A 25,000-nucleotide genomic window follows, 5' to 3' on the forward strand; every position below is an offset into this window, starting at 1 on the left:
GACGTCTCTTTAAAGACAGACTCTGTAACATGACGTCTCTTTAAAGACAGACTCCGTAACATAATGTCTCTTTAAAGACAGACTCTGTAACATGACGTCTCTCTAAAGACAGACTCTGTAACATGACGTCTCTTTAAAGACAGACTCCGTAACATGACGTCTCTTTAAAGACAGACTCCGTAACATGACGTCTCTTTAAAGACAGACTCCGTAACATGACGTATCTTTAAAGACAGACTCTGTAACATGACGTCTCTTTAAAGACAGACTCTGTAACATGACGTCTCTTTAAAGACAGACTCCGTAACATGACGTCTCTTTAAAGACAGACTCTGTAACATAATATCTCTTTAAAGACAGACTCCGTAACATGACGTCTCTTTAAAGACAGACTCTGTAACATAATGTCTCTTTAAAGACAGACTCTGTAACATGACGTCTCTTTAAAGACAGACTCTGTAACATGACGTTTCTTTAAAGACAGACTCTGTAACATGACGTCTCTTTAAAGACAGACTCCGTAACATGACGTCTCTTTAAAGACAGACTCTGTAACATGACGTCTCTTTAAAGACAGACTCTGTAACATAACGTCTCTTTAAAGACAGACTCCGTAACATGACGTCTCTTTAAAGACAGACTCTGTAACATGACGTCTCTTTAAATACACTCTGTAACATGACCTCTCTTTAAAGACAGACTCTGTAACATGACGTCTCTTTAAAGACAGACTCCGTAACATGACGTCTCTTTAAAGACAGACTCCGTAACATGACGTCTCTTTAAAGACAGACTCTGTAACATAACGTCTCTTTAAAGACAGACTCTGTAACATGACGTATCTTTAAAGACAGACTCTGTAACATAACGTCTCTTTAAAGACAGAGTATGTAACATAACGTCTATTTAAAGACAGACTCCGTAACATGACGTATCTTTAAAGACAGACTCCGTAACATGACGTCTCTTTAAAGACAGACTCTGTAACATGACGTCTCTTTAAAGACAGACTCTGTAACATGACGTCTCTTTAAAGACAGACTCTGTAACATGACGTCTCTTTAAAGACAGACTCTGTAACATGACGTCTCTTTAAAGACAGACTCCGTAACATGACGTCTCTTTAAAGACAGACTCTGTAACATGACGTCTCTTTAAAGACAGACTCTGTAACATGACGTCTCTTTAAAGACAGACTCTGTAACATGACGTCTCTTTAAAGACATACTCTGTAACATGACGTCTCTTTAAAGACAGACTCCGTAACATGACGTCTCTTTAAAGACAGACTCTGTAACATGACGTCTCTTTAAAGACAGACTCTGTAACATAACGTCTCTTTAAAGACAGAGTATGTAACATAACGTCTATTTAAAGACAGACTCCGTAACATGACGTATCTTTAAAGACAGACTCCGTAACATGACGTCTCTTTAAAGACAGACTCTGGAACATGACGTCTCTTTAAAGACAGACTCTGTAACATGACGTCTCTTTAAAGACAGACTCTGTAACATGACGTCTCTTTAAAGACATACTCTGTAACATGACGTCTCTTTAAAGACAGACTCCGTAACATGACGTCTCTTTAAAGACAGACTCCGTAACATAACGTCTCTTTAAAGACAGACTCTGTAACATAATGTCTCTTTAAAGACAGACTCTGTAACATGACGTCTCTTTAAAGACAGACTCTGTAACATGACGTCTCTTTAAAGACAGACTCTGTAACATGACGTCTCTTTAAAGACAGACTCTGTAACATGACGTCTCTTTAAAGACAGACTCTGTAACATAATGTCTCTTTAAAGACAGACTGTAACATGACGTCTCTTTAAAGACAGACTCTGTAACATGACGTCTCTTTAAAGACAGACTCCGTAACATGACGTCTCTTTAAAGACACTCTGTAACATAACGTCTCTTTAAAGACAGACTCCGTAACATGACGTCTCTTTAAAGACAGACTCTGTAACATGACGTCTCTTTAAAGACAGACTCCGTAACATGACGTCTCTTTAAAGACAGACTCTGTAACATGACGTCTCTTTAAAGACAGACTCTGTAACATGACGTCTCTTTAAAGACAGACTCTGTAACATGACGTCTCTTTAAAGACAGACTCCGTAACATGACGTCTCTTTAAAGACAGACTCTGTAACATAACGTCTCTTTAAAGACAGACTCCGTAACATGACGTCTCTTTAAAGACAGACTCTGTAACATGACGTCTCTTTAAATACACTCTGTAACATGACCTCTCTTTAAAGACAGACTCTGTAACATGACGTCTCTTTAAAGACAGACTCCGTAACATGACGTCTCTTTAAAGACAGACTCCGTAACATGACGTCTCTTTAAAGACAGACTCTGTAACATAACGTCTCTTTAAAGACAGACTCTGTAACATGACGTATCTTTAAAGACAGACTCTGTAACATAACGTCTCTTTAAAGACAGAGTATGTAACATAACGTCTATTTAAAGACAGACTCCGTAACATGACGTATCTTTAAAGACAGACTCCGTAACATGACGTCTCTTTAAAGACAGACTCTGTAACATGACGTCTCTTTAAAGACAGACTCTGTAACATGACGTCTCTTTAAAGACAGACTCTGTAACATGACGTCTCTTTAAAGACAGACTCTGTAACATGACGTCTCTTTAAAGACAGACTCCGTAACATGACGTCTCTTTAAAGACAGACTCTGTAACATGACGTCTCTTTAAAGACAGACTCTGTAACATGACGTCTCTTTAAAGACAGACTCTGTAACATGACGTCTCTTTAAAGACATACTCTGTAACATGACGTCTCTTTAAAGACAGACTCCGTAACATGACGTCTCTTTAAAGACAGACTCTGTAACATGACGTCTCTTTAAAGACAGACTCTGTAACATAACGTCTCTTTAAAGACAGAGTATGTAACATAACGTCTATTTAAAGACAGACTCCGTAACATGACGTATCTTTAAAGACAGACTCCGTAACATGACGTCTCTTTAAAGACAGACTCTGGAACATGACGTCTCTTTAAAGACAGACTCTGTAACATGACGTCTCTTTAAAGACAGACTCTGTAACATGACGTCTCTTTAAAGACATACTCTGTAACATGACGTCTCTTTAAAGACAGACTCCGTAACATGACGTCTCTTTAAAGACAGACTCCGTAACATAACGTCTCTTTAAAGACAGACTCTGTAACATAATGTCTCTTTAAAGACAGACTCTGTAACATGACGTCTCTTTAAAGACAGACTCTGTAACATGACGTCTCTTTAAAGACAGACTCTGTAACATGACGTCTCTTTAAAGACAGACTCTGTAACATGACGTCTCTTTAAAGACAGACTCTGTAACATAATGTCTCTTTAAAGACAGACTGTAACATGACGTCTCTTTAAAGACAGACTCTGTAACATGACGTCTCTTTAAAGACAGACTCCGTAACATGACGTCTCTTTAAAGACACTCTGTAACATAACGTCTCTTTAAAGACAGACTCCGTAACATGACGTCTCTTTAAAGACAGACTCTGTAACATGACGTCTCTTTAAAGACAGACTCCGTAACATGACGTCTCTTTAAAGACAGACTCTGTAACATGACGTCTCTTTAAAGACAGACTCTGTAACATGACGTCTCTTTAAAGACAGACTCTGTAACATGACGTCTCTTTAAAGACAGACTCCGTAACATGACGTCTCTTTAAAGACAGACTCCGTAACATGACGTCTCTTTAAAGACAGACTCCGTAACATAATGTCTCTTTAAAGACAGACTCTGTAACATGACGTCTCTTTAAAGACAGACTCCGTAACATGACGTCTCTTTAAAGACAGACTCCGTAACATGACGTCTCTTTAAAGACAGACTCCGTAACATGACGTCTCTTTAAAGACAGACTCCGTAACATAATGTCTCTTTAAAGACAGACTCTGTAACATGACGTCTCTTTAAAGACAGACTCTGTAACATGACGTCTCTTTAAAGACAGACTCTGTAACATGACGTCTCTTTAAAGACAGACTCTGTAACATGACGTCTCTTTAAAGACAGACTGTAACATGACGTCTCTTTAAAGACAGACTCTGTAACATGACGTCTCTTTAAAGACAGACTCCGTAACATGACGTCTCTTTAAAGACACTCTGTAACATAACGTCTCTTTAAAGACAGACTCCGTAACATGATGTCTCTTTAAAGACAGACTCTGTAACATGACGTCTCTTTAAAGACAGACTCCGTAACATGACGTCTCTTTAAAGACAGACTCTGTAACATGACGTCTCTTTAAAGACAGACTCTGTAACATGACGTCTCTTTAAAGACAGACTCTGTAACATGACGTCTCTTTAAAGACAGACTCCGTAACATGACGTCTCTTTAAAGACAGACTCCGTAACATAATGTCTCTTTAAAGACAGATTCCGTAACATAATGTCTCTTTAAAGACAGACTCTGTAACATGACGTCTCTTTAAAGACAGACTCCGTAACATGACGTCTCTTTAAAGACAGACTCCGTAACATGACGTCTCTTTAAAGACAGACTCCGTAACATAATGTCTCTTTAAAGACAGACTCTGTAACATGACGTCTCTTTAAAGACAGACTCCGTAACATGACGTCTCTTTAAAGACAGACTCCGTAACATGACGTCTCTTTAAAGACAGACTCCGTAACATGACGTCTCTTTAAAGACAGACTCCGTAACATAATGTCTCTTTAAAGACAGACTCTGTAACATGACGTCTCTTTAAAGACAGACTCTGTAACATGACGTCTCTTTAAAGACAGACTCCGTAACATGACGTCTCTTTAAAGACAGACTCCGTAACATGACGTCTCTTTAAAGACAGACTCTGTAACATGACGTCTCTTTAAAGACAGACTCTGTAACATGACGTATCTTTAAAGACAGACTCCGTAACATGACGTCTCTTTAAAGACAGACTCTGTAACATGACGTCTCTTTAAAGACAGACTCTGTAACATGACGTCTCTTTAAAGACAGACTATGTAACATGGCGTCTCTTTAAAGACAGACTCTGTAACATGACGTCTCTTTAAAGACAGACTCTGTAACATGACGTCTCTTTAAAGACAGACTCTGTAACATGACGTCTCTTTAAAGACAGACTCTGTAACATGACGTCTCTTTAAAGACAGACTCTGTAACATGACGTCTCTTTAAAGACAGACTCTGTAACATGACGTCTCTTTAAAGACAGACTCTGTAACATGACGTCTCTTTAAAGACAGACTCTGTAACATGACGTCTCTTTAAAGACAGACTCCGTAACATGACGTCTCTTTAAAGACAGACTCTGTAACATGACGTCTCTTTAAAGACAGACTCTGTAACATGACGTCTCTTTAAAGACAGACTCTGTAACATGACGTCTCTTTAAAGACAGACTCCGTAACATGACGTCTCTTTAAATACAGACTCTGTAACATGACGTCTCTTTAAAGACAGACTCCGTAACATGACGTCTCTTTAAAGACAGACTCCGTAACATAATGTCTCTTTAAAGACAGACTCCGTAACATAATGTCTCTTTAAAGACAGACTCTGTAACATGACGTCTCTTTAAAGACAGACTCCGTAACATGACGTCTCTTTAAAGACAGACTCCGTAACATGACGTCTCTTTAAAGACAGACTCCGTAACATGACGTCTCTTTAAAGACATACTCTGTAACATGACGACTCTTTAAAGACACTCTGTAACATGACGTCTCTTTAAAGACAGACTCTGTAACATGACGTCTCTTTAAAGACAGACTCTGTAACATGACGTCTCTTTAAAGACAGACTCCGTAACATGACGTCTCTTTAAAGACAGACTCCGTAACATGACGTCTCTTTAAAGACAGACTCTGTAACATGACGTCTCTTTAAAGACAGACTCTGTAACATAATGTCTCTTTAAAGACAGACTCCGTAACATGACGTCTCTTTAAAGACAGACTCTGTAACATAATGTCTCTTTAAAGACAGACTCTGTAACATGACGTCTCTTTAAAGACAGACTCTGTAACATGACGTCTCTTTAAAGACAGACTCTGTAACATGACGTCTCTTTAAAGACAGACTCCGTAACATGACGTCTCTTTAAAGACAGACTCTGTAACATGACGTCTCTTTAAAGACAGACTCCGTAACATGACGTCTCTTTAAAGACAGACTCTGTAACATGACGTCTCTTTAAAGACAGACTCTGTAACATAATGTCTCTTTAAAGACAGACTCCGTAACATGACGTCTCTTTAAAGACAGACTCTGTAACATAATGTCTCTTTAAAGACAGACTCTGTAACATGACGTCTCTTTAAAGACAGACTCTGTAACATGACGTCTCTTTAAAGACAGACTCCGTAACATGACGTCTCTTTAAAGACAGACTCCGTAACATGACGTCTCTTTAAAGACAGACTCTGTAACATGACGTCTCTTTAAAGACAGACTCTGTAACATGACGTATCTTTAAAGACAGACTCCGTAACATGACGTCTCTTTAAAGACAGACTCTGTAACATGACGTCTCTTTAAAGACAGACTCTGTAACATGACGTCTCTTTAAAGACAGACTATGTAACATGGCGTCTCTTTAAAGACAGACTCTGTAACATGACGTCTCTTTAAAGACAGACTCTGTAACATGACGTCTCTTTAAAGACAGACTCTGTAACATGACGTCTCTTTAAAGACAGACTCTGTAACATGACGTCTCTTTAAAGACAGACTCTGTAACATGACGTCTCTTTAAAGACAGACTCTGTAACATGACGTCTCTTTAAAGACAGACTCTGTAACATGACGTCTCTTTAAAGACAGACTCTGTAACATGACGTCTCTTTAAAGACAGACTCCGTAACATGACGTCTCTTTAAAGACAGACTCTGTAACATGACGTCTCTTTTAAGACAGACTCTGTAACATGACGTCTCTTTAAAGACAGACTCTGTAACATGACGTCTCTTTAAAGACAGACTCCGTAACATGACGTCTCTTTAAATACAGACTCTGTAACATGACGTCTCTTTAAAGACAGACTCCGTAACATGACGTCTCTTTAAAGACAGACTCCGTAACATAATGTCTCTTTAAAGACAGACTCCGTAACATAATGTCTCTTTAAAGACAGACTCTGTAACATGACGTCTCTTTAAAGACAGACTCCGTAACATGACGTCTCTTTAAAGACAGACTCCGTAACATGACGTCTCTTTAAAGACAGACTCCGTAACATGACGTCTCTTTAAAGACATACTCTGTAACATGACGACTCTTTAAAGACACTCTGTAACATGACGTCTCTTTAAAGACAGACTCTGTAACATGACGTCTCTTTAAAGACAGACTCTGTAACATGACGTCTCTTTAAAGACAGACTCCGTAACATGACGTCTCTTTAAAGACAGACTCCGTAACATGACGTCTCTTTAAAGACAGACTCTGTAACATGACGTCTCTTTAAAGACAGACTCTGTAACATAATGTCTCTTTAAAGACAGACTCCGTAACATGACGTCTCTTTAAAGACAGACTCTGTAACATAATGTCTCTTTAAAGACAGACTCTGTAACATGACGTCTCTTTAAAGACAGACTCTGTAACATGACGTCTCTTTAAAGACAGACTCTGTAACATGACGTCTCTTTAAAGACAGACTCCGTAACATGACGTCTCTTTAAAGACAGACTCTGTAACATGACGTCTCTTTAAAGACAGACTCCGTAACATGACGTCTCTTTAAAGACAGACTCTGTAACATGACGTCTCTTTAAAGACAGACTCTGTAACATAATGTCTCTTTAAAGACAGACTCCGTAACATGACGTCTCTTTAAAGACAGACTCTGTAACATAATGTCTCTTTAAAGACAGACTCTGTAACATGACGTCTCTTTAAAGACAGACTCTGTAACATGACGTCTCTTTAAAGACAGACTCTGTAACATGACGTCTCTTTAAAGACAGACTCCGTAACATGACGTCTCTTTAAAGACAGACTCTGTAACATGACGTCTCTTTAAAGACAGACTCTGTAACATAACATCTCTTTAAAGACAGACTCCGTAACATGACGTCTCTTTAAAGACAGACTCTGTAACATGACGTCTCTTTAAAGACAGACTCTGTAACATGACCTCTCTTTAAAGACAGACTCTGTAACATGACGTCTCTTTAAAGACAGACTCCGTAACATGACGTCTCTTTAAAGACAGACTCCGTAACATGACGTCTCTTTAAAGACAGACTCCGTAACATGACGTCTCTTTAAAGACAGACTCTGTAACATAACGTCTCTTTAAAGACAGACTCTGTAACATGACGTATCTTTAAAGACAGACTCCGTAACATGACGTCTCTTTAAAGACAGACTCTGTAACATAACGTCTCTTTAAAGACAGACTCTGTAACATGACGTCTCTTTAAAGACAGACTCCGTAACATGACGTCTCTTTAAAGACAGACTCTGTAACATAACATCTGTTTAAAGACAGACTCCGTAACATGACGTCTCTTTAAAGACAGACTCTGTAACATGACGTCTCTTTAAAGACAGACTCTGTAACATGACCTCTCTTTAAAGACAGACTCTGTAACATGACGTCTCTTTAAAGACAGACTCCGTAACATGACGTCTCTTTAAAGACAGACTCCGTAACATGACGTCTCTTTAAAGACAGACTCTGTAACATAACGTCTCTTTAAAGACAGACTCTGTAACATGACGTATCTTTAAAGACAGACTCTGTAACATAACGTCTCTTTAAAGACAGACTATGTAACATAACGTCTCTTTAAAGACAGACTCCGTAACATGACGTATCTTTAAAGACAGACTCCGTAACATGACGTCTCTTTAAAGACAGACTCTGTAACATGACGTCTCTTTAAAGACAGACTCTGTAACATGACGTCTCTTTAAAGACAGACTCTGTAACATGACGTCTCTTTAAAGACAGACTCTGTAACATGACGTCTCTTTAAAGACAGACTCCGTAACATGACGTCTCTTTAAAGACAGACTCCGTAACATGACGTCTCTTTAAAGACAGACTCCGTAACATAATGTCTCTTTAAAGACAGACTCTGTAACATGACGTCTCTTTAAAGACAGACTCTGTAACATGATGTCTCTTTAAAGACAGACTCCGTAACATGACGTCTCTTTAAAGACAGACTCCGTAACATGACGTCTCTTTAAAGACAGACTCTGTAACATGACGTCTCTTTAAAGACAGACTCCGTAACATGACGTCTCTTTAAAGACAGACTCTGTAACATGACGTCTCTTTAAAGACAGACTCTGTAACATGACGTCTCTTTAAAGACAGACTCTGTAACATGGCGTCTCTTTAAAGACAGACTCTGTAACATGACGTCTCTTTAAAGACAGACTCTGTAACATGACGTCTCTTTAAAGACAGACTCTGTAACATGACGTCTCTTTAAAGACAGACTCTGTAACATGACGTCTCTTTAAAGACAGACTCTGTAACATGACGTCTCTTTAAAGACAGACTCTGTAACATGACGTCTCTTTAAAGACAGACTCCGTAACATGACGTCTCTTTAAAGACAGACTCTGTAACATGACGTCTCTTTAAAGACAGACTCTGTAACATGACGTCTCTTTAAAGACAGACTCTGTAACATGACGTCTCTTTAAAGACAGACTCCGTAACATGACGTCTCTTTAAATACAGACTCTGTAACATGACGTCTCTTTAAAGACAGACTCCGTAACATGACGTCTCTTTAAAGACAGACTCCGTAACATAATGTCTCTTTAAAGACAGACTCCGTAACATAATGTCTCTTTAAAGACAGACTCTGTAACATGACGTCTCTTTAAAGACAGACTCCGTAACATGACGTCTCTTTAAAGACAGACTCCGTAACATGACGTCTCTTTAAAGACAGACTCCGTAACATGACGTCTCTTTAAAGACAGACTCTGTAACATGACGACTCTTTAAAGACAGACTCTGTAACATGACGTCTCTTTAAAGACAGACTCTGTAACATGACGTCTCTTTAAAGACAGACTCTGTAACATGACGTCTCTTTAAAGACAGACTCCGTAACATGACGTCTCTTTAAAGACAGACTCCGTAACATGACGTCTCTTTAAAGACAGACTCTGTAACATGACGTCTCTTTAAAGACAGACTCTGTAACATAATGTCTCTTTAAAGACAGACTCCGTAACATGACGTCTCTTTAAAGACAGACTCTGTAACATAATGTCTCTTTAAAGACAGACTCTGTAACATGACGTCTCTTTAAAGACAGACTCTGTAACATGACGTCTCTTTAAAGACAGACTCTGTAACATGACGTCTCTTTAAAGACAGACTCCGTAACATGACGTCTCTTTAAAGACAGACTCTGTAACATGACGTCTCTTTAAAGACAGACTCTGTAACATAACATCTCTTTAAAGACAGACTCCGTAACATGGCGTCTCTTTAAAGACAGACTCTGTAACATGACGTCTCTTTAAAGACAGACTCTGTAACATGACCTCTCTTTAAAGACAGACTCTGTAACATGACGTCTCTTTAAAGACAGACTCTGTAACATGACGTCTCTTTAAAGACAGACTCCGTAACATGACGTCTCTTTAAAGACAGACTCTGTAACATAACGTCTCTTTAAAGACAGACTCTGTAACATGACGTATCTTTAAAGACAGACTCTGTAACATAACGTCTCTTTAAAGACAGACTATGTAACATAACGTCTCTTTAAAGACAGACTCCGTAACATGACGTATCTTTAAAGACAGACTCCGTAACATGACGTCTCTTTAAAGACAGACTCTGTAACATGACGTCTCTTTAAAGACAGACTCTGTAACATGACGTCTCTTTAAAGACAGACTCTGTAACATGACGTCTCTTTAAAGACAGACTCTGTAACATGACGTCTCTTTAAAGACAGACTCCGTAACATGACGTCTCTTTAAAGACAGACTCCGTAACATAATGTCTCTTTAAAGACAGACTCTGTAACATAATGTCTCTTTAAAGACAGACTCTGTAACATGACGTCTCTTTAAAGACAGACTCTGTAACATGACGTCTCTTTAAAGACAGACTCTGTAACATGACGTCTCTTTAAAGACAGACTCTGTAACATGACGTCTCTTTAAAGACAGACTCCGTAACATGACGTCTCTTTAAAGACAGACTCTGTAACATGACGTCTCTTTAAAGACAGACTCTGTAACATAATGTCTCTTTAAAGACAGACTCCGTAACATGACGTCACTTTAAAGACAGACTCTGTAACATAATGTCTCTTTAAAGACAGACTCTGTAACATGACGTCTCTTTAAAGACAGACTCTGTAACATGACGTCTCTTTAAAGACAGACTCTGTAACATGACGTCTCTTTAAAGACAGACTCCGTAACATGACGTCTCTTTAAAGACAGACTCTGTAACATGACGTCTCTTTAAAGACAGACTCTGTAACATAACATCTCTTTAAAGACAGACTCCGTAACATGACGTCTCTTTAAAGACAGACTCTGTAACATGACGTCTCTTTAAAGACAGACTCTGTAACATGACCTCTCTTTAAAGACAGACTCTGTAACATGACGTCTCTTTAAAGACAGACTCCGTAACATGACGTCTCTTTAAAGACAGACTCCGTAACATGACGTCTCTTTAAAGACAGACTCTGTAACATAACTTCTCTTTAAAGACAGACTCTGTAACATGACGTATCTTTAAAGACAGACTCTGTAACATAACGTCTCTTTAAAGACAGACTATGTAACATAACGTCTCTTTAAAGACAGACTCCGTAACATGACGTATCTTTAAAGACAGACTCCGTAACATGACGTCTCTTTAAAGACAGACTCTGTAACATGACGTCTCTTTAAAGACAGACTCTGTAACATGACGTCTCTTTAAAGACAGACTCTGTAACATGACGTCTCTTTAAAAACAGACTCTGTAACATGACGTCTCTTTAAAGACAGATTCCGTAACATGACGTCTCTTTAAAGACAGACTCCGTAACATAATGTCTCTTTAAAGACAGACTCTGTAACATAATGTCTCTTTAAAGACAGACTCTGTAACATGACGTCTCTTTAAAGACAGACTCTGTAACATGACGTCTCTTTAAAGACAGACTCTGTAACATGACGTCTCTTTAAAGACAGACTCTGTAACATAATGTCTCTTTAAAGACAGACTGTAACATGACGTCTCTTTAAAGACAGACTCTGTAACATGACGTCTCTTTAAAGACAGACTCTGTAACATGACGTCTCTTTAAAGACACTCTGTAACATAACGTCTCTTTAAAGACAGACTCTGTAACATGACGTCTCTTTAAAGACAGACTCTGTAACATGACGTCTCTTTAAAGACAGACTCCGTAACATGACGTCTCTTTAAAGACAGACTCTGTAACATGACGCCACTTTAAAGACAGACTCTGTAACATGACGTCTCTTTAAAGACAGACTCCGTAACATGACGTCTCTTTAAATACAGACTCTGTAACATGACGTCTCTTTAAAGACAGACTCCGTAACATGACGTCTCTTTAAAGACAGACTCCGTAACATAATGTCTCTTTAAAGACAGACTCCGTAACATAATGTCTCTTTAAAGACAGACTCTGTAACACGACGTCTCTTTAAAGACAGACTCCGTAACATGACGTCTCTTTAAATACAGACTCTGTAACATGATGTCTCTTTAAAGACAGACTCCGTAACATGACGTCTCTTTAAAGACAGACTCCATAACATAATGTCTCTTTAAAGACAGACTCCGTAACATAATGTCTCTTTAAAGACAGATTATGTAACATGACGTCTCTTTAAATACAGACTCCGTAACATGACGTCTCTTTAAAGACAGACTCTGTAACATGACGTCTCTTTAAAGACAGACTCTGTAACATGACATCTCTTTAAAGACAGACTCTGTAACATGACGTCTCTTTAAAGACAGACTCTGTAACATGACGTCTCTTTAAAGACAGACTCAGTAACATGACGTCTCTTTAAAGACAGACTCTGTAACATGACGTCTCTTTAAAGACAGACTCCGTAACATGACGTCTCTTTAAAGACAGACTCTGTAACATGACGTCTCTTTAAAGACAGACTCTGTAACATGACGTCTCTTTAAAGACAGACTCTGTAACATGACGTCTCTTTAAAGACAGACTCTGTAACATGACGTCTCTTTAAAGACACATGACATCACAGCCCCAGGGGCCTCCTCCACTTACCCACACAGAGGCGGCCGGAGCCGTCCAGGCTGAGGCCCTCGCGGCACAGGCACTTGAAGGATCCCTTGGTGTTGACACAGCGGCCGTTGGGACACACGCCGGGGAACACCGCGCACTCGTCCACATCTAGGACCAGCAGGAGACACAGCCATGAACACGTGAGCAGGGTGGGGAAGGTCACAATCTAAATTCATAACAGATTTCCTGGATTTCCTGCCTAATTGATGATGAACTTTCACTGAATTATTACACATGTTCGTCTTCTCGTATGTTCTTTTCATCCTGATCGTACCGAGATCCTCTCTGTCTCCGTTACAGCACAAGCTCTTGTTATACTCCATTTATTGAACATATGATGATACTAGTAAGATAACATACAATGATATAAGATATTCTTTTATTGATTCACGTGGGGAAATGTGGGCGTCATAGCAGCATGGGGGAGGGGAGGTACAGGTATGGGCAGGGTAATAGATGAACGACATAAATATAGGCAGTAAAATCAAAGCTGAATATAACAATATGGGGTAAATAAACAGGTGTAAACTATATAATTAACTCTGAATATAAAAATATGAGACAGATAAACAGGTGTAAGTGAGGGTCTGTCGTACATTACAGTCCGTGCAGGTTCTGGAGCTCTGCAGACGTTAGTAAGTAAAGCCCTGTTAGCAGACGCAGGACATGGAGTGTTGAGGAGTGTTGAGGAGTGTTGAGGAGGAGTTAAATAAAGGCCCATGGCCGGGGCTTTTGAGCATCCAGTCTCTACCTCTGTTAAATAAAGGCGCATGGCCGGGGCTTTTGAGCATCCAGTCTCTACCTCTGTTAAATAAAGGCGCATGGCCAGGCTTTTGAGCATCCAGTCTCTACCTCTGTTAAATAAAGGCGCATGGCCGGGGCTTTTGAGCATCCAGTCTCTACCTCTGTTAAATAAAGGCGCATGGCCAGGCTTTTGAGCATCCAGTCTCTACCTCTGTTAAATAAAGGCGCATGGCCGGGGCTTTTGAGGGCCTCATTTGAAGTGCGAAGGCTTGCTAGGTCATTCTAACACGGTGTTAAAACCGGGGACCTAGACAGCTTAGAGAGCGACCCACTCTGCTGGCGTCCCTCTAACCTGAGCTGTGGGCGGTGATGACAGGGTGCCTTGACGGATGGCCAAAGGGGTCAGCGTGCATGCAGAATTATTACAGCCTTTAGCTACAAACCGTGACCCCCTGACCCTTGACCTCTCACCCTTGTCGGGTGTGTGCGTCACATCGCCTCAAAGGCTGGTATTTGCGAATTGTGCGGAAAACACGATTGCTCGCGGTCAACCATTTGTCAGCGTTTAGACTGCCCTAAGTGACGTCTTCCGGCGAGATATCGCTCTCAGACCTGTAGAATGGTCACCACTTTCTGTTTCCCTACGGAGACGAAATATGCTAGGAATTGTAACGTGACCTGACTCCCGCCCCCCCCCCACATTCCCAGATGGAATTCCCCGAATATGATCAACTCTTTTTGTTTTATCTTATCTTCCACCTGTATCTGAGGGCAAACCTCTACCATCTGTCAACACAAAGCCTTCACACCTGCTCCCTGAGCAAACCGCTTACCTTCACACTTGACTCCTCGCGGCCTCGCGTATCCCCTGGAACAGATGGGGTCTGGAAAAACACAAGGCAGAGTTTTGAAATGTGAGCCCGCCCGTACCAATTCATAGCTCATGATGTGGCAGCGTATTCCACCAGAGGTGGCGTGGGAAACGCGTTAGCCTCGCGGATGAAGTGTCAACGCTGTCACACAGTGACGGGATTGGGATGAACGTCGATGCGAGAGACGCGCGCTTCCTTAAAAAAACACATGTAGGTGATTATGTGCGAGTGTGTGCTGGAGCAGGGGTTGAGGAGAGGGCACGCGTGTTTGGATTTGACATCTCATCTTCAGCAGCAGAAATATGAAGCGGCTGCTGAGAAAAGCCCAGAAGATGTACAGCTTAATTAACCAGAAACGCAGCAACCGAGCCAGGTCCCAAAGTGAAGTGGTGTGTTGGTGGTCTGGTGTCATCACTTAAAGCTGTGTGTTGGTGGTCTGGTGTCATCACTTAAAGCTGTGTGTTGGTGGTCTGGTGTCATCACTTAAAGCTGTGTGTTGGTGGTCTGGTGTCATCACTTAAAGCTGTGTGTTGGTGGTCTGGTGTCATCACTTAAAGCTGTGTGTTGGTGGTCTGGTGTCATCACTTAAAGCTGTGTGTTGGTGGTCTGGTGTCATCACTTAAAGCCGTGTGTTGGTGGTCTGGTGTCATCACTTAAAGCTGTGTGTTGGTGGTCTGGTGTCATCACTTAAAGCCGTGTGTTGGTGGTCTGGTGTCATCACTTAAAGCTGTGTGTTGGTGGTCTGGTGTCATCACTTAAAGCCGTGTGTTGGTGTCATCACTTAAAGCCGTGTGTTGGTGGTCTGGTGTCATCACTTAAAGCCGTGTGTTGGTGTCATCACTTAAAGCCGTGTGTTGGTGCTCTGCTGTCATCACTTAAAGGAAAACTCCAACATTTTGGGAAATTAGCTTATTTAACATCTTCCCTGGAGTTAGACAAGAAGATACATACCTTTTTTGTCTATCTGCATGCAGTAGACTTAGGGAACGCAGTGGGGCAGTCCTTTACCCTGAAGTTCCCTACAGTCCCCTACAGTCACAAAATACACTCCAAATACAACTCCAAAATGTTCCTGTAAACATGTTGTGACCTGTGTATTTACCACGTGGAGAAATAAAAAATAATTGAATTCGACATTTACGTTTTCTAAGCAAATATACTCTGAACTATTTTTTGCCGAACCACTCCTCTCGGGTTGCAGTGATTTCATGCAACGCAGTGCTACTTTCTAACATGACGCCAGTGTTTGTTTACATTCTCATTTCATTCAAAGGATCCGAACCGATTGAAGTTTATGGATACCATGCCTTCAAATCCTCTTACCTTGACGATTAAAACCCTCCAAAATTTAGAAAACAGTATTCCCATGGCTGGTGTTGATATTATGCTAGCTAACGAAAACCAACAAACACAGAACCGGACACTAAAGCAGATAACGAAGCATCTACTATACTTCCGGTCGGGGGTTTCAAAATAAAAGAGCAACGTCTAAAGCACTGGAAATACGTTTATTTTGTACATTATCTAACGTTAACACGAACCTAAACTAACTGTCTACCTATCTCACAGCGCTCACAGGGGCTGGACACCTACCTATCTCACAGGAACACCTACCTATCTCACAGGAACACCTACCTATCTCACAGGAACACCTACCTATCTCACAGGAACACCTACCTATCTCACAGGAACACCTACCTATCTCACAGGAACACCTACCTATCTCACAGGAACACCTACCTATCTCACAGCGCTCACAGGGGCTGGACACCTACCTATCTCACAGCGCTCACAGGAACACCTACCTATCTCACAGCGCTCACAGGGGCTGAACACCTACCTATCTCACAGCGCTCACAGGGGCTGCCCCAGGCGGCTCCCAGGGTGGAGCAGCACTCTGACTTCAAGGTGCCTCCGTTGATGTTGAGCTCACAGCGTCCGTCCAGGAGGTTCAGCCAGCAGGTGCCTTTCACGCTTTCTGTGGTGAATAAACACATGTTACATACATGTTCCTGTGGTGAATAAACACATGTTACATACATGTTCCTGTGGTGAATAAACACATGTTACATACATGTTCCTGTGGTGAATAAACACATGTTGCATACATGTTTCTGTGGTGAATAAACACATGTTACATACATGTTCCTGTGGTGAATAAACACATGTTACATACATGTTCCTGTGGTGAATAAACACATGTTACATACATGTTTCTGTGGTGAATAAACACATGTTACATACATGTTCCTGTGGTGAATAAACACATGTTACATACATGTTCCTGTGGTGAATAAACACATGTTACATACATGTTCCTGTGGTGAATAAACACATGTTACATACATGTTTCTGTGGTGAATAAACACATGTTACATACATGTTCCTGTGGTGAATAAACACATGTTACATACATGTTCCTGTGGTGAATAAACACATGTTACATACATGTTTCTGTGGTGAATAAACACATGTTACATACATGTTCCTGTGGTGAATAAACACATGTTACATACATGTTCCTGTGGTGAATAAACACATGTTACATACATGTTTCTGTGGTGAATAAACACATGTTACATACATGTTCCTGTGGTGAATAAACACATGTTACATACATGTTCCTGTGGTGAATAAACACATGTTACATACATGTTCCTGTGGTGAATAAACACATGTTACATACATGTTCCTGTGTGGAATAAACACATGCTGCAGCCTGCTGTCCAACATACATGTTTCTGTGTGTGTGTGTGTGTGTGTGTGTGTGTGTGTGTGTGTGTGTGTGTGTGTGTGTGTGTGTGTGTGTGTGTGTGTGTGTGTGTGTGTGTGTGTGTGTCTAAATAAAATGTTCTCAAAGGCACTGAATGTCGTTACTTGATTTAATGATATTTGTTGCTGCATCTTATTGTGTTTTGACCATTTTAAATCATACCTATGGTAACAAAGCCTTAGATTACATTCAGGATTAGATTCAAATGTGTTGTCATCATACAGCACAAGTACAACGGAATGAGGGTTGGCATCCAACCAGAGTGCCAATGTAACAGTAAAGTGCAACAGTTGATTAAATTAATAAACTGTGATTAAAATATGGATATAAAATATATAACTACTGAGTATAGTGCTAATCAGATGTATTGAGTTGTAGTATTAATATGTACCGCAGGTAATTAACATTACATATCTCTTGTCGTGGAATTAACACAACATTATGCATACTTTTGACAATAAATAAAATAAGAATTCATTCTTACTTGCTTGCCTGGGTAAGTAAAGGTTAATAAATGTAAAAAAAGAATTTAAAAAAAGATAATTTTTTATTTATTTTTTTAAACTGATACCGATATTTTCCGATATTACATTTTAATGCCAATATCGGACATCCCTTAAAAAAGATTGAAGGCAGCTGTTCTTAACCCTTTCACTGCCACACGACCCTGGTTTGTTAACCCTTTACTATCCGCGGAGCTAATGATGCTAACGATGGAGCATCGCTGTCGGTTGTGTGATAGTAAAGGGCTAACCTTCTGTATTGCCACAGTGAAAGGGTTAACCGGCGGTGGTGTGGCAGTGAAAGGGTTAACATGGTGGGTTCTGGTGGTTCTGGTGATGAACTGGACTCACCGATGCAGAGCAGGCCTGTGGGGTCCAGCTTGCTGCCTGACGAACACTCACAGGAGAAGGAGCCCGCCGTGTTCCTGCAGCCGCCGTTAGCACAGGGGCTGGTGTCACACTCATCCACATCTATAGGGGGGGGGGGGGGGGGGGGGGGGCAGGGGGGGCACAGAGCACAGGGAGAGAGAGAGAGAGACCTGGTCAAGCAGCGTGGGGCCCAAATAGTTGTAATATGGGTAGGCCGCCTGGGGCCCGGTCAGGGTGCCCGTCTGCTAACTGACCGCTAACTGTCCATAGCTGTCCAGTTCACACCATGGTAGAATGATACTGTTCTATCTGTTGGTCTGTTTGAGGCGGAATCATATGTTCTATATGTTTGAGGCAGAATCATATGTTCTATATGTTTGAGGCAGAATCATATGTTCTATATGTTTGAGGCAGAATCATATGTTCTATATGTTTGAGGCAGAATCATATGTTCTATATGTTTGAGGCGGAATCATATGTTCTATATGTTTGAGGCGGAATCATATGTTCTATATGTTTGAGGCAGAATCATATGTTCTATATGTTTGAGGCGGAATCATATGTTAACATTCTTCATGAGGTAGAATCATAGTTATGTTAACATTCTTCATGAGGTAGAATCATAGTTATGTTAACATTCTTCATGAGGTAGAATCATAGTTATGTTAACATTCTTCATGAGGTAGAATCATAGTTATGTTAACATTCTTCTTCATGAGGTAGAATCATAGTCATGTTAACATTCTTCTTCATGAGGTAGAATCATAGTCATGTTAACAGTCTTCTTCATGAGGTAGAATCATAGTTATGTTAACGGTCTTCATGAGGTAGAATCATAGTTATGTTAACAGTCTTCTTCATGAGGTAGAATCATAGTCATGTTAACAGTCTTCTTCATGAGGTAGAATCATAGTTATGTTAACGGTCTTCATGAGGTAGAATCATAGTCATGTTAACAGTCTTCTTCATGAGGTAGAATCATAGTTATGTTAACAGTCTTCTTCATGAGGTAGAATCATAGTCATGTTAACATTCTTCTTCATGAGGTAGAATCATAGTCATGTTAACATTCTTCTTCATGAGGTAGAATCATAGTCATGTTAACATTCTTCTTCATGAGGTAGAATCATAGTTATGTTAACAGTCTTCATGAGGTAGAATCATAGTCATGTTAACATTCTTCTTCATGAGGTAGAATCATAGTTATGTTAACAGTCTTCTTCATGAGGTAGAATCATAGTTATGTTAACAGTCTTCATGAGGTAGAATCATAGTTATGTTAACATTCTTCATGAGGTAGAATCATAGTTATGTTAACATTCTTCATGAGGTAGAATCATAGTTATGTTAACATTCTTCATGAGGTAGAATCATAGTTATGTTAACATTCTTCTTCATGAGGTAGAATCATAGTCATGTTAACATTCTTCTTCATGAGGTAGAATCATAGTCATGTTAACAGTCTTCTTCATGAGGTAGAATCATAGTTATGTTAACGGTCTTCATGAGGTAGAATCATAGTTATGTTAACAGTCTTCTTCATGAGGTAGAATCATAGTCATGTTAACAGTCTTCTTCATGAGGTAGAATCATAGTTATGTTAACGGTCTTCATGAGGTAGAATCATAGTCATGTTAACAGTCTTCTTCATGAGGTAGAATCATAGTCATGTTAACATTCTTCTTCATGAGGTAGAATCATAGTTATGTTAACGGTCTTCATGAGGTAGAATCATAGTCATGTTAACAGTCTTCTTCATGAGGTAGAATCATAGTTATGTTAACAGTCTTCTTCATGAGGTAGAATCATAGTCATGTTAACATTCTTCTTCATGAGGTAGAATCATAGTCATGTTAACATTCTTCTTCATGAGGTAGAATCATAGTCATGTTAACATTCTTCTTCATGAGGTAGAATCATAGTTATGTTAACAGTCTTCATGAGGTAGAATCATAGTCATGTTAACATTCTTCTTCATGAGGTAGAATCATAGTTATGTTAACAGTCTTCTTCATGAGGTAGAATCATAGTTATGTTAACAGTCTTCATGAGGTAGAATCATAGTCATGTTAACGGTCGTCATGAGGTAGAATCATAGTCATGTTAACAGTCTTCTTCATGAGGTAGAATCATAGTCATGTTAACGGTCGTCATGAGGTAGAATCATAGTCATGTTAACATTCTTCTTCATGAGGTAGAATCATAGTTATGTTAACAGTCTTCTTCATGAGGTAGAATCATAGTCATGTTAACGGTCGTCATGAGGTAGAATCATAGTCATGTTAACATTCTTCTTCATGAGGTAGAATCATAGTCATGTTAACAGTCTTCTTCATGAGGTAGAATCATAGTCATGTTAACGGTCGTCATGAGGTAGAATCATAGTTATGTTAACAGTCTTCTTCATGAGGTAGAATCATAGTCATGTTAACATTCTTCTTCATGAGGTAGAATCATAGTTATGTTAACATTCTTCATGAGGTAGAATCATAGTTATGTTAACATTCTTCTTCATGAGGTAGAATCATAGTCATGTTAACATTCTTCTTCATGAGGTAGAATCATAGTCATGTTAACAGTCTTCTTCATGAGGTAGAATCATAGTTATGTTAACGGTCTTCATGAGGTAGAATCATAGTTATGTTAACAGTCTTCTTCATGAGGTAGAATCATAGTCATGTTAACAGTCTTCTTCATGAGGTAGAATCATAGTTATGTTAACGGTCTTCATGAGGTAGAATCATAGTCATGTTAACAGTCTTCTTCATGAGGTAGAATCATAGTCATGTTAACATTCTTCTTCATGAGGTAGAATCATAGTTATGTTAACGGTCTTCATGAGGTAGAATCATAGTCATGTTAACAGTCTTCTTCATGAGGTAGAATCATAGTTATGTTAACAGTCTTCTTCATGAGGTAGAATCATAGTCATGTTAACATTCTTCTTCATGAGGTAGAATCATAGTCATGTTAACATTCTTCTTCATGAGGTAGAATCATAGTCATGTTAACATTCTTCTTCATGAGGTAGAATCATAGTTATGTTAACAGTCTTCATGAGGTAGAATCATAGTCATGTTAACATTCTTCTTCATGAGGTAGAATCATAGTTATGTTAACAGTCTTCTTCATGAGGTAGAATCATAGTTATGTTAACAGTCTTCATGAGGTAGAATCATAGTCATGTTAACGGTCGTCATGAGGTAGAATCATAGTCATGTTAACAGTCTTCTTCATGAGGTAGAATCATAGTCATGTTAACGGTCGTCATGAGGTAGAATCATAGTCATGTTAACATTCTTCTTCATGAGGTAGAATCATAGTTATGTTAACAGTCTTCTTCATGAGGTAGAATCATAGTCATGTTAACGGTCGTCATGAGGTAGAATCATAGTCATGTTAACATTCTTCTTCATGAGGTAGAATCATAGTCATGTTAACAGTCTTCTTCATGAGGTAGAATCATAGTCATGTTAACGGTCGTCATGAGGTAGAATCATAGTCATCCACATCTACAGGGAGGGGGTGCAGAGAGGGGGGGGGGAGAGGGGGGACACACAGAGCACAGGGGGTGATGTTACACTCATCCACATCTACAGGGAGAGGGGGGGGGGCACACCAGAGAGGGGGGGGGCACAGAGAGGGGGGGGCACACCAGAGAGGGGGGGGCACACCAGAGAGGGAATGCGATGCCAGTGCCTCAAGCTAGCTGTAGTCAAATCACTCTAATCGCTTACATGCTGCATATTTTCTTTCCCAAATGTGTTTTTTTTCACTTCCATCTGCTTTCCAGGAGGGCAAACAAACGAACCACTGTCCTGCTGTTGACAAGATCCAACTGTCTATAAAGAGAGCTGTTGTCCACGTGTTCTGTGTGTGGTCGCTGCTCTCTAGGACTTTAGCTTTAAAAGTGACAAGGCACTTTCTGTTTTTACCACTGAGTCGAATTCAAACATGTGTAGTGATTGTAACATTCTGTACTACACTGTAACATACTGTAATATACTGTAACATACTGTAACATTCTGTACTACACTGTAACATACTGTAACATACTATAATATACTGTAACATTCTGTACTACACTGTAACATACTGTAATATACTGTAACATACTGTAACATTCTGTACTACACTGTAACATACTGTAACATACTATAATATACTGTAACATTCTGTACTACACTGTAACATACTGTAATATACTGTAACATACTGTAACATTCTGTACTACACTGTAACATACTGTAACATACTATAATATACTGTAACATTCTGTACTACACTGTAACATACTGTAATATACTGTAACATACTGTAACATTCTGTACTACACTGTAACATACTGTAACATACTATAATATACTGTAACATTCTGTACTACACTGTAACATACTGTAATATACTGTAACATACTGTAACATTCTGTACTACACTGTAACATACTGTAACATACTATAATATACTGTAACATTCTGTACTACACTGTAACATACTGTAACATACTGTAACATACTGTAACATGCTGTACTACACTGTAACATACTGTAACATACTGTAACATACTGTAACATTCTGTACTACACTGTAACATACTGTAACATACTGTAACATACTGTAACATTCTGTACTACACTGTAACATACTGTAACATACTATAATATACTGTAACATTCTGTACTACACTGTAACATACTGTAACATACTGTAACATACTGTAACATGCTGTACTACACTGTAACATACTGTAACATACTGTAATATACTGTAACATTCTGTACTACACTGTAACATACTGTAACATACTGTAACATACTGTAACATACTGCAATATACTGCAATATACTGTAACATACTATAATATACTGTAACATTCTGTACTACACTGTAACATACTATAATATACTGTAACATTCTGTACTACACTGTAACATACTGTAACATACTGTAACATACTGTAACATTCTGTACTACACTGTAACATACTGTAACATACTATAATATACTGTAACATTCTGTACTACACTGTAACATACTGTAACATACTGTAACATACTGTAACATGCTGTACTACACTGTAACATACTGTAACATGCTGTACTACACTGTAACATACTGTAACATACTGCAATATACTGTAACATACTATAATATACTGTAACATTCTGTACTACACTGTAACATACTATAATATACTGTAACATGCTGTACTACACTGTAACATACTGTAACATACTATAATATACTGTAACATACTGTAACATTCTGTACTACACTGTAACATACTATAATATACTGTAACATTCTGTACTACACTGTAACATACTGTAACATACTGTAATATACTGTAACATACTGTAACATTCTGTACTACACTGTAACATACTGTAATATACTGTAACATACTGTAACATACTGTAACATTCTGTACTACACTGTAACATAATGTAACATACTATAATATACTGTAACATTCTGTACTACACTGTAACATACTGTAATATACTGTAACATACTGTAACATTCTGTACTACACTGTAACATACTATAATATACTGTAACATTCTGTACTACACTGTAACATACTGTAACATACTGTAACATACTGTAATATACTGTAACATACTGTAATATACTGTAATATACTGTAACATACTGTAAATACTGTAATATACTGTAACATACTGTAAATACTGTAATATACTGTAACATACTGTAACACACTGTAACATACTGTAATATACTGTACTGTACTGTACTGTACTGTAACATACTGTAATCTACTGTAATATACTGTAACATACTGTAATATACTGTAACATACTGTAATATACTGTAATATACTGTACTACACTGTAACATACTGTAATATACTGTGAGTCATGTCTTACTGTAACACAGTGTAATAACAGGTGAATCATGTCTTACTGTAACACAGTGTAATAACAGGTGACTCATGTCTTACTGTAACACAGTGGAATAACAGGTGAGTCATGTCTTACTGTAACACAGTGTAATAACATGTGAATCATGTCTTACTGTAACACAGTGTAATAACAGGTGAGTCATGTCTTACTGTAACACAGTGTAATAACAGGTGAATCATGTCTTACTGTAACACAGTGTAATAACAGGTGAGTCATGTCTTACTGTAACACAGTGTAATAACAGGTGAATCATGTCTTACTGTAACACAGTGTAATAACAGGTGAGTCATGTCTTACTGTAACACAGTGTAATAACAGGTGAATCATGTCTTACTGTAACACAGTGGAATAACAGGTGAGTCATGTCTTACTGTAACACAGTGGAATAACAGGTGAATCATGTCTTACTGTAACACAGTGTAATAACAGGTGAATCATGTCTTACTGTAACACAGTGTAATAACAGGTGAATCATGTCTTACTGTAACACAGTGGA

The 25,000-nt window shown here is 39.0% G+C and overlaps 1 protein-coding gene across 1 annotated transcript in view; it reads right to left on the bottom strand.

Moving 5' to 3' along the window:
- The window catches only part of LOC311237265 (fibrillin-2-like), a gene marked incomplete at its 5' end in the record, with an annotated part of 361,408 nt that overhangs the window by 58,489 nt on the left and 277,919 nt on the right, over nt 1-25,000 (bottom strand). Inside the window, 4 exon segments of the mRNA XM_084325071.1 lie at nt 13,299-13,424; nt 14,894-14,944; nt 16,773-16,910; nt 18,560-18,679. Coding sequence (XP_084181197.1) covers nt 13,299-13,424; nt 14,894-14,944; nt 16,773-16,910; nt 18,560-18,679 — 435 coding nt within the window.

This window comes from Notolepis coatsorum (assembly GCF_963971535.1).
Source record: "Notolepis coatsorum genome assembly, chromosome: 11".
NCBI classification, from domain to species: domain Eukaryota; kingdom Metazoa; phylum Chordata; class Actinopteri; order Aulopiformes; family Paralepididae; genus Notolepis; species Notolepis coatsorum.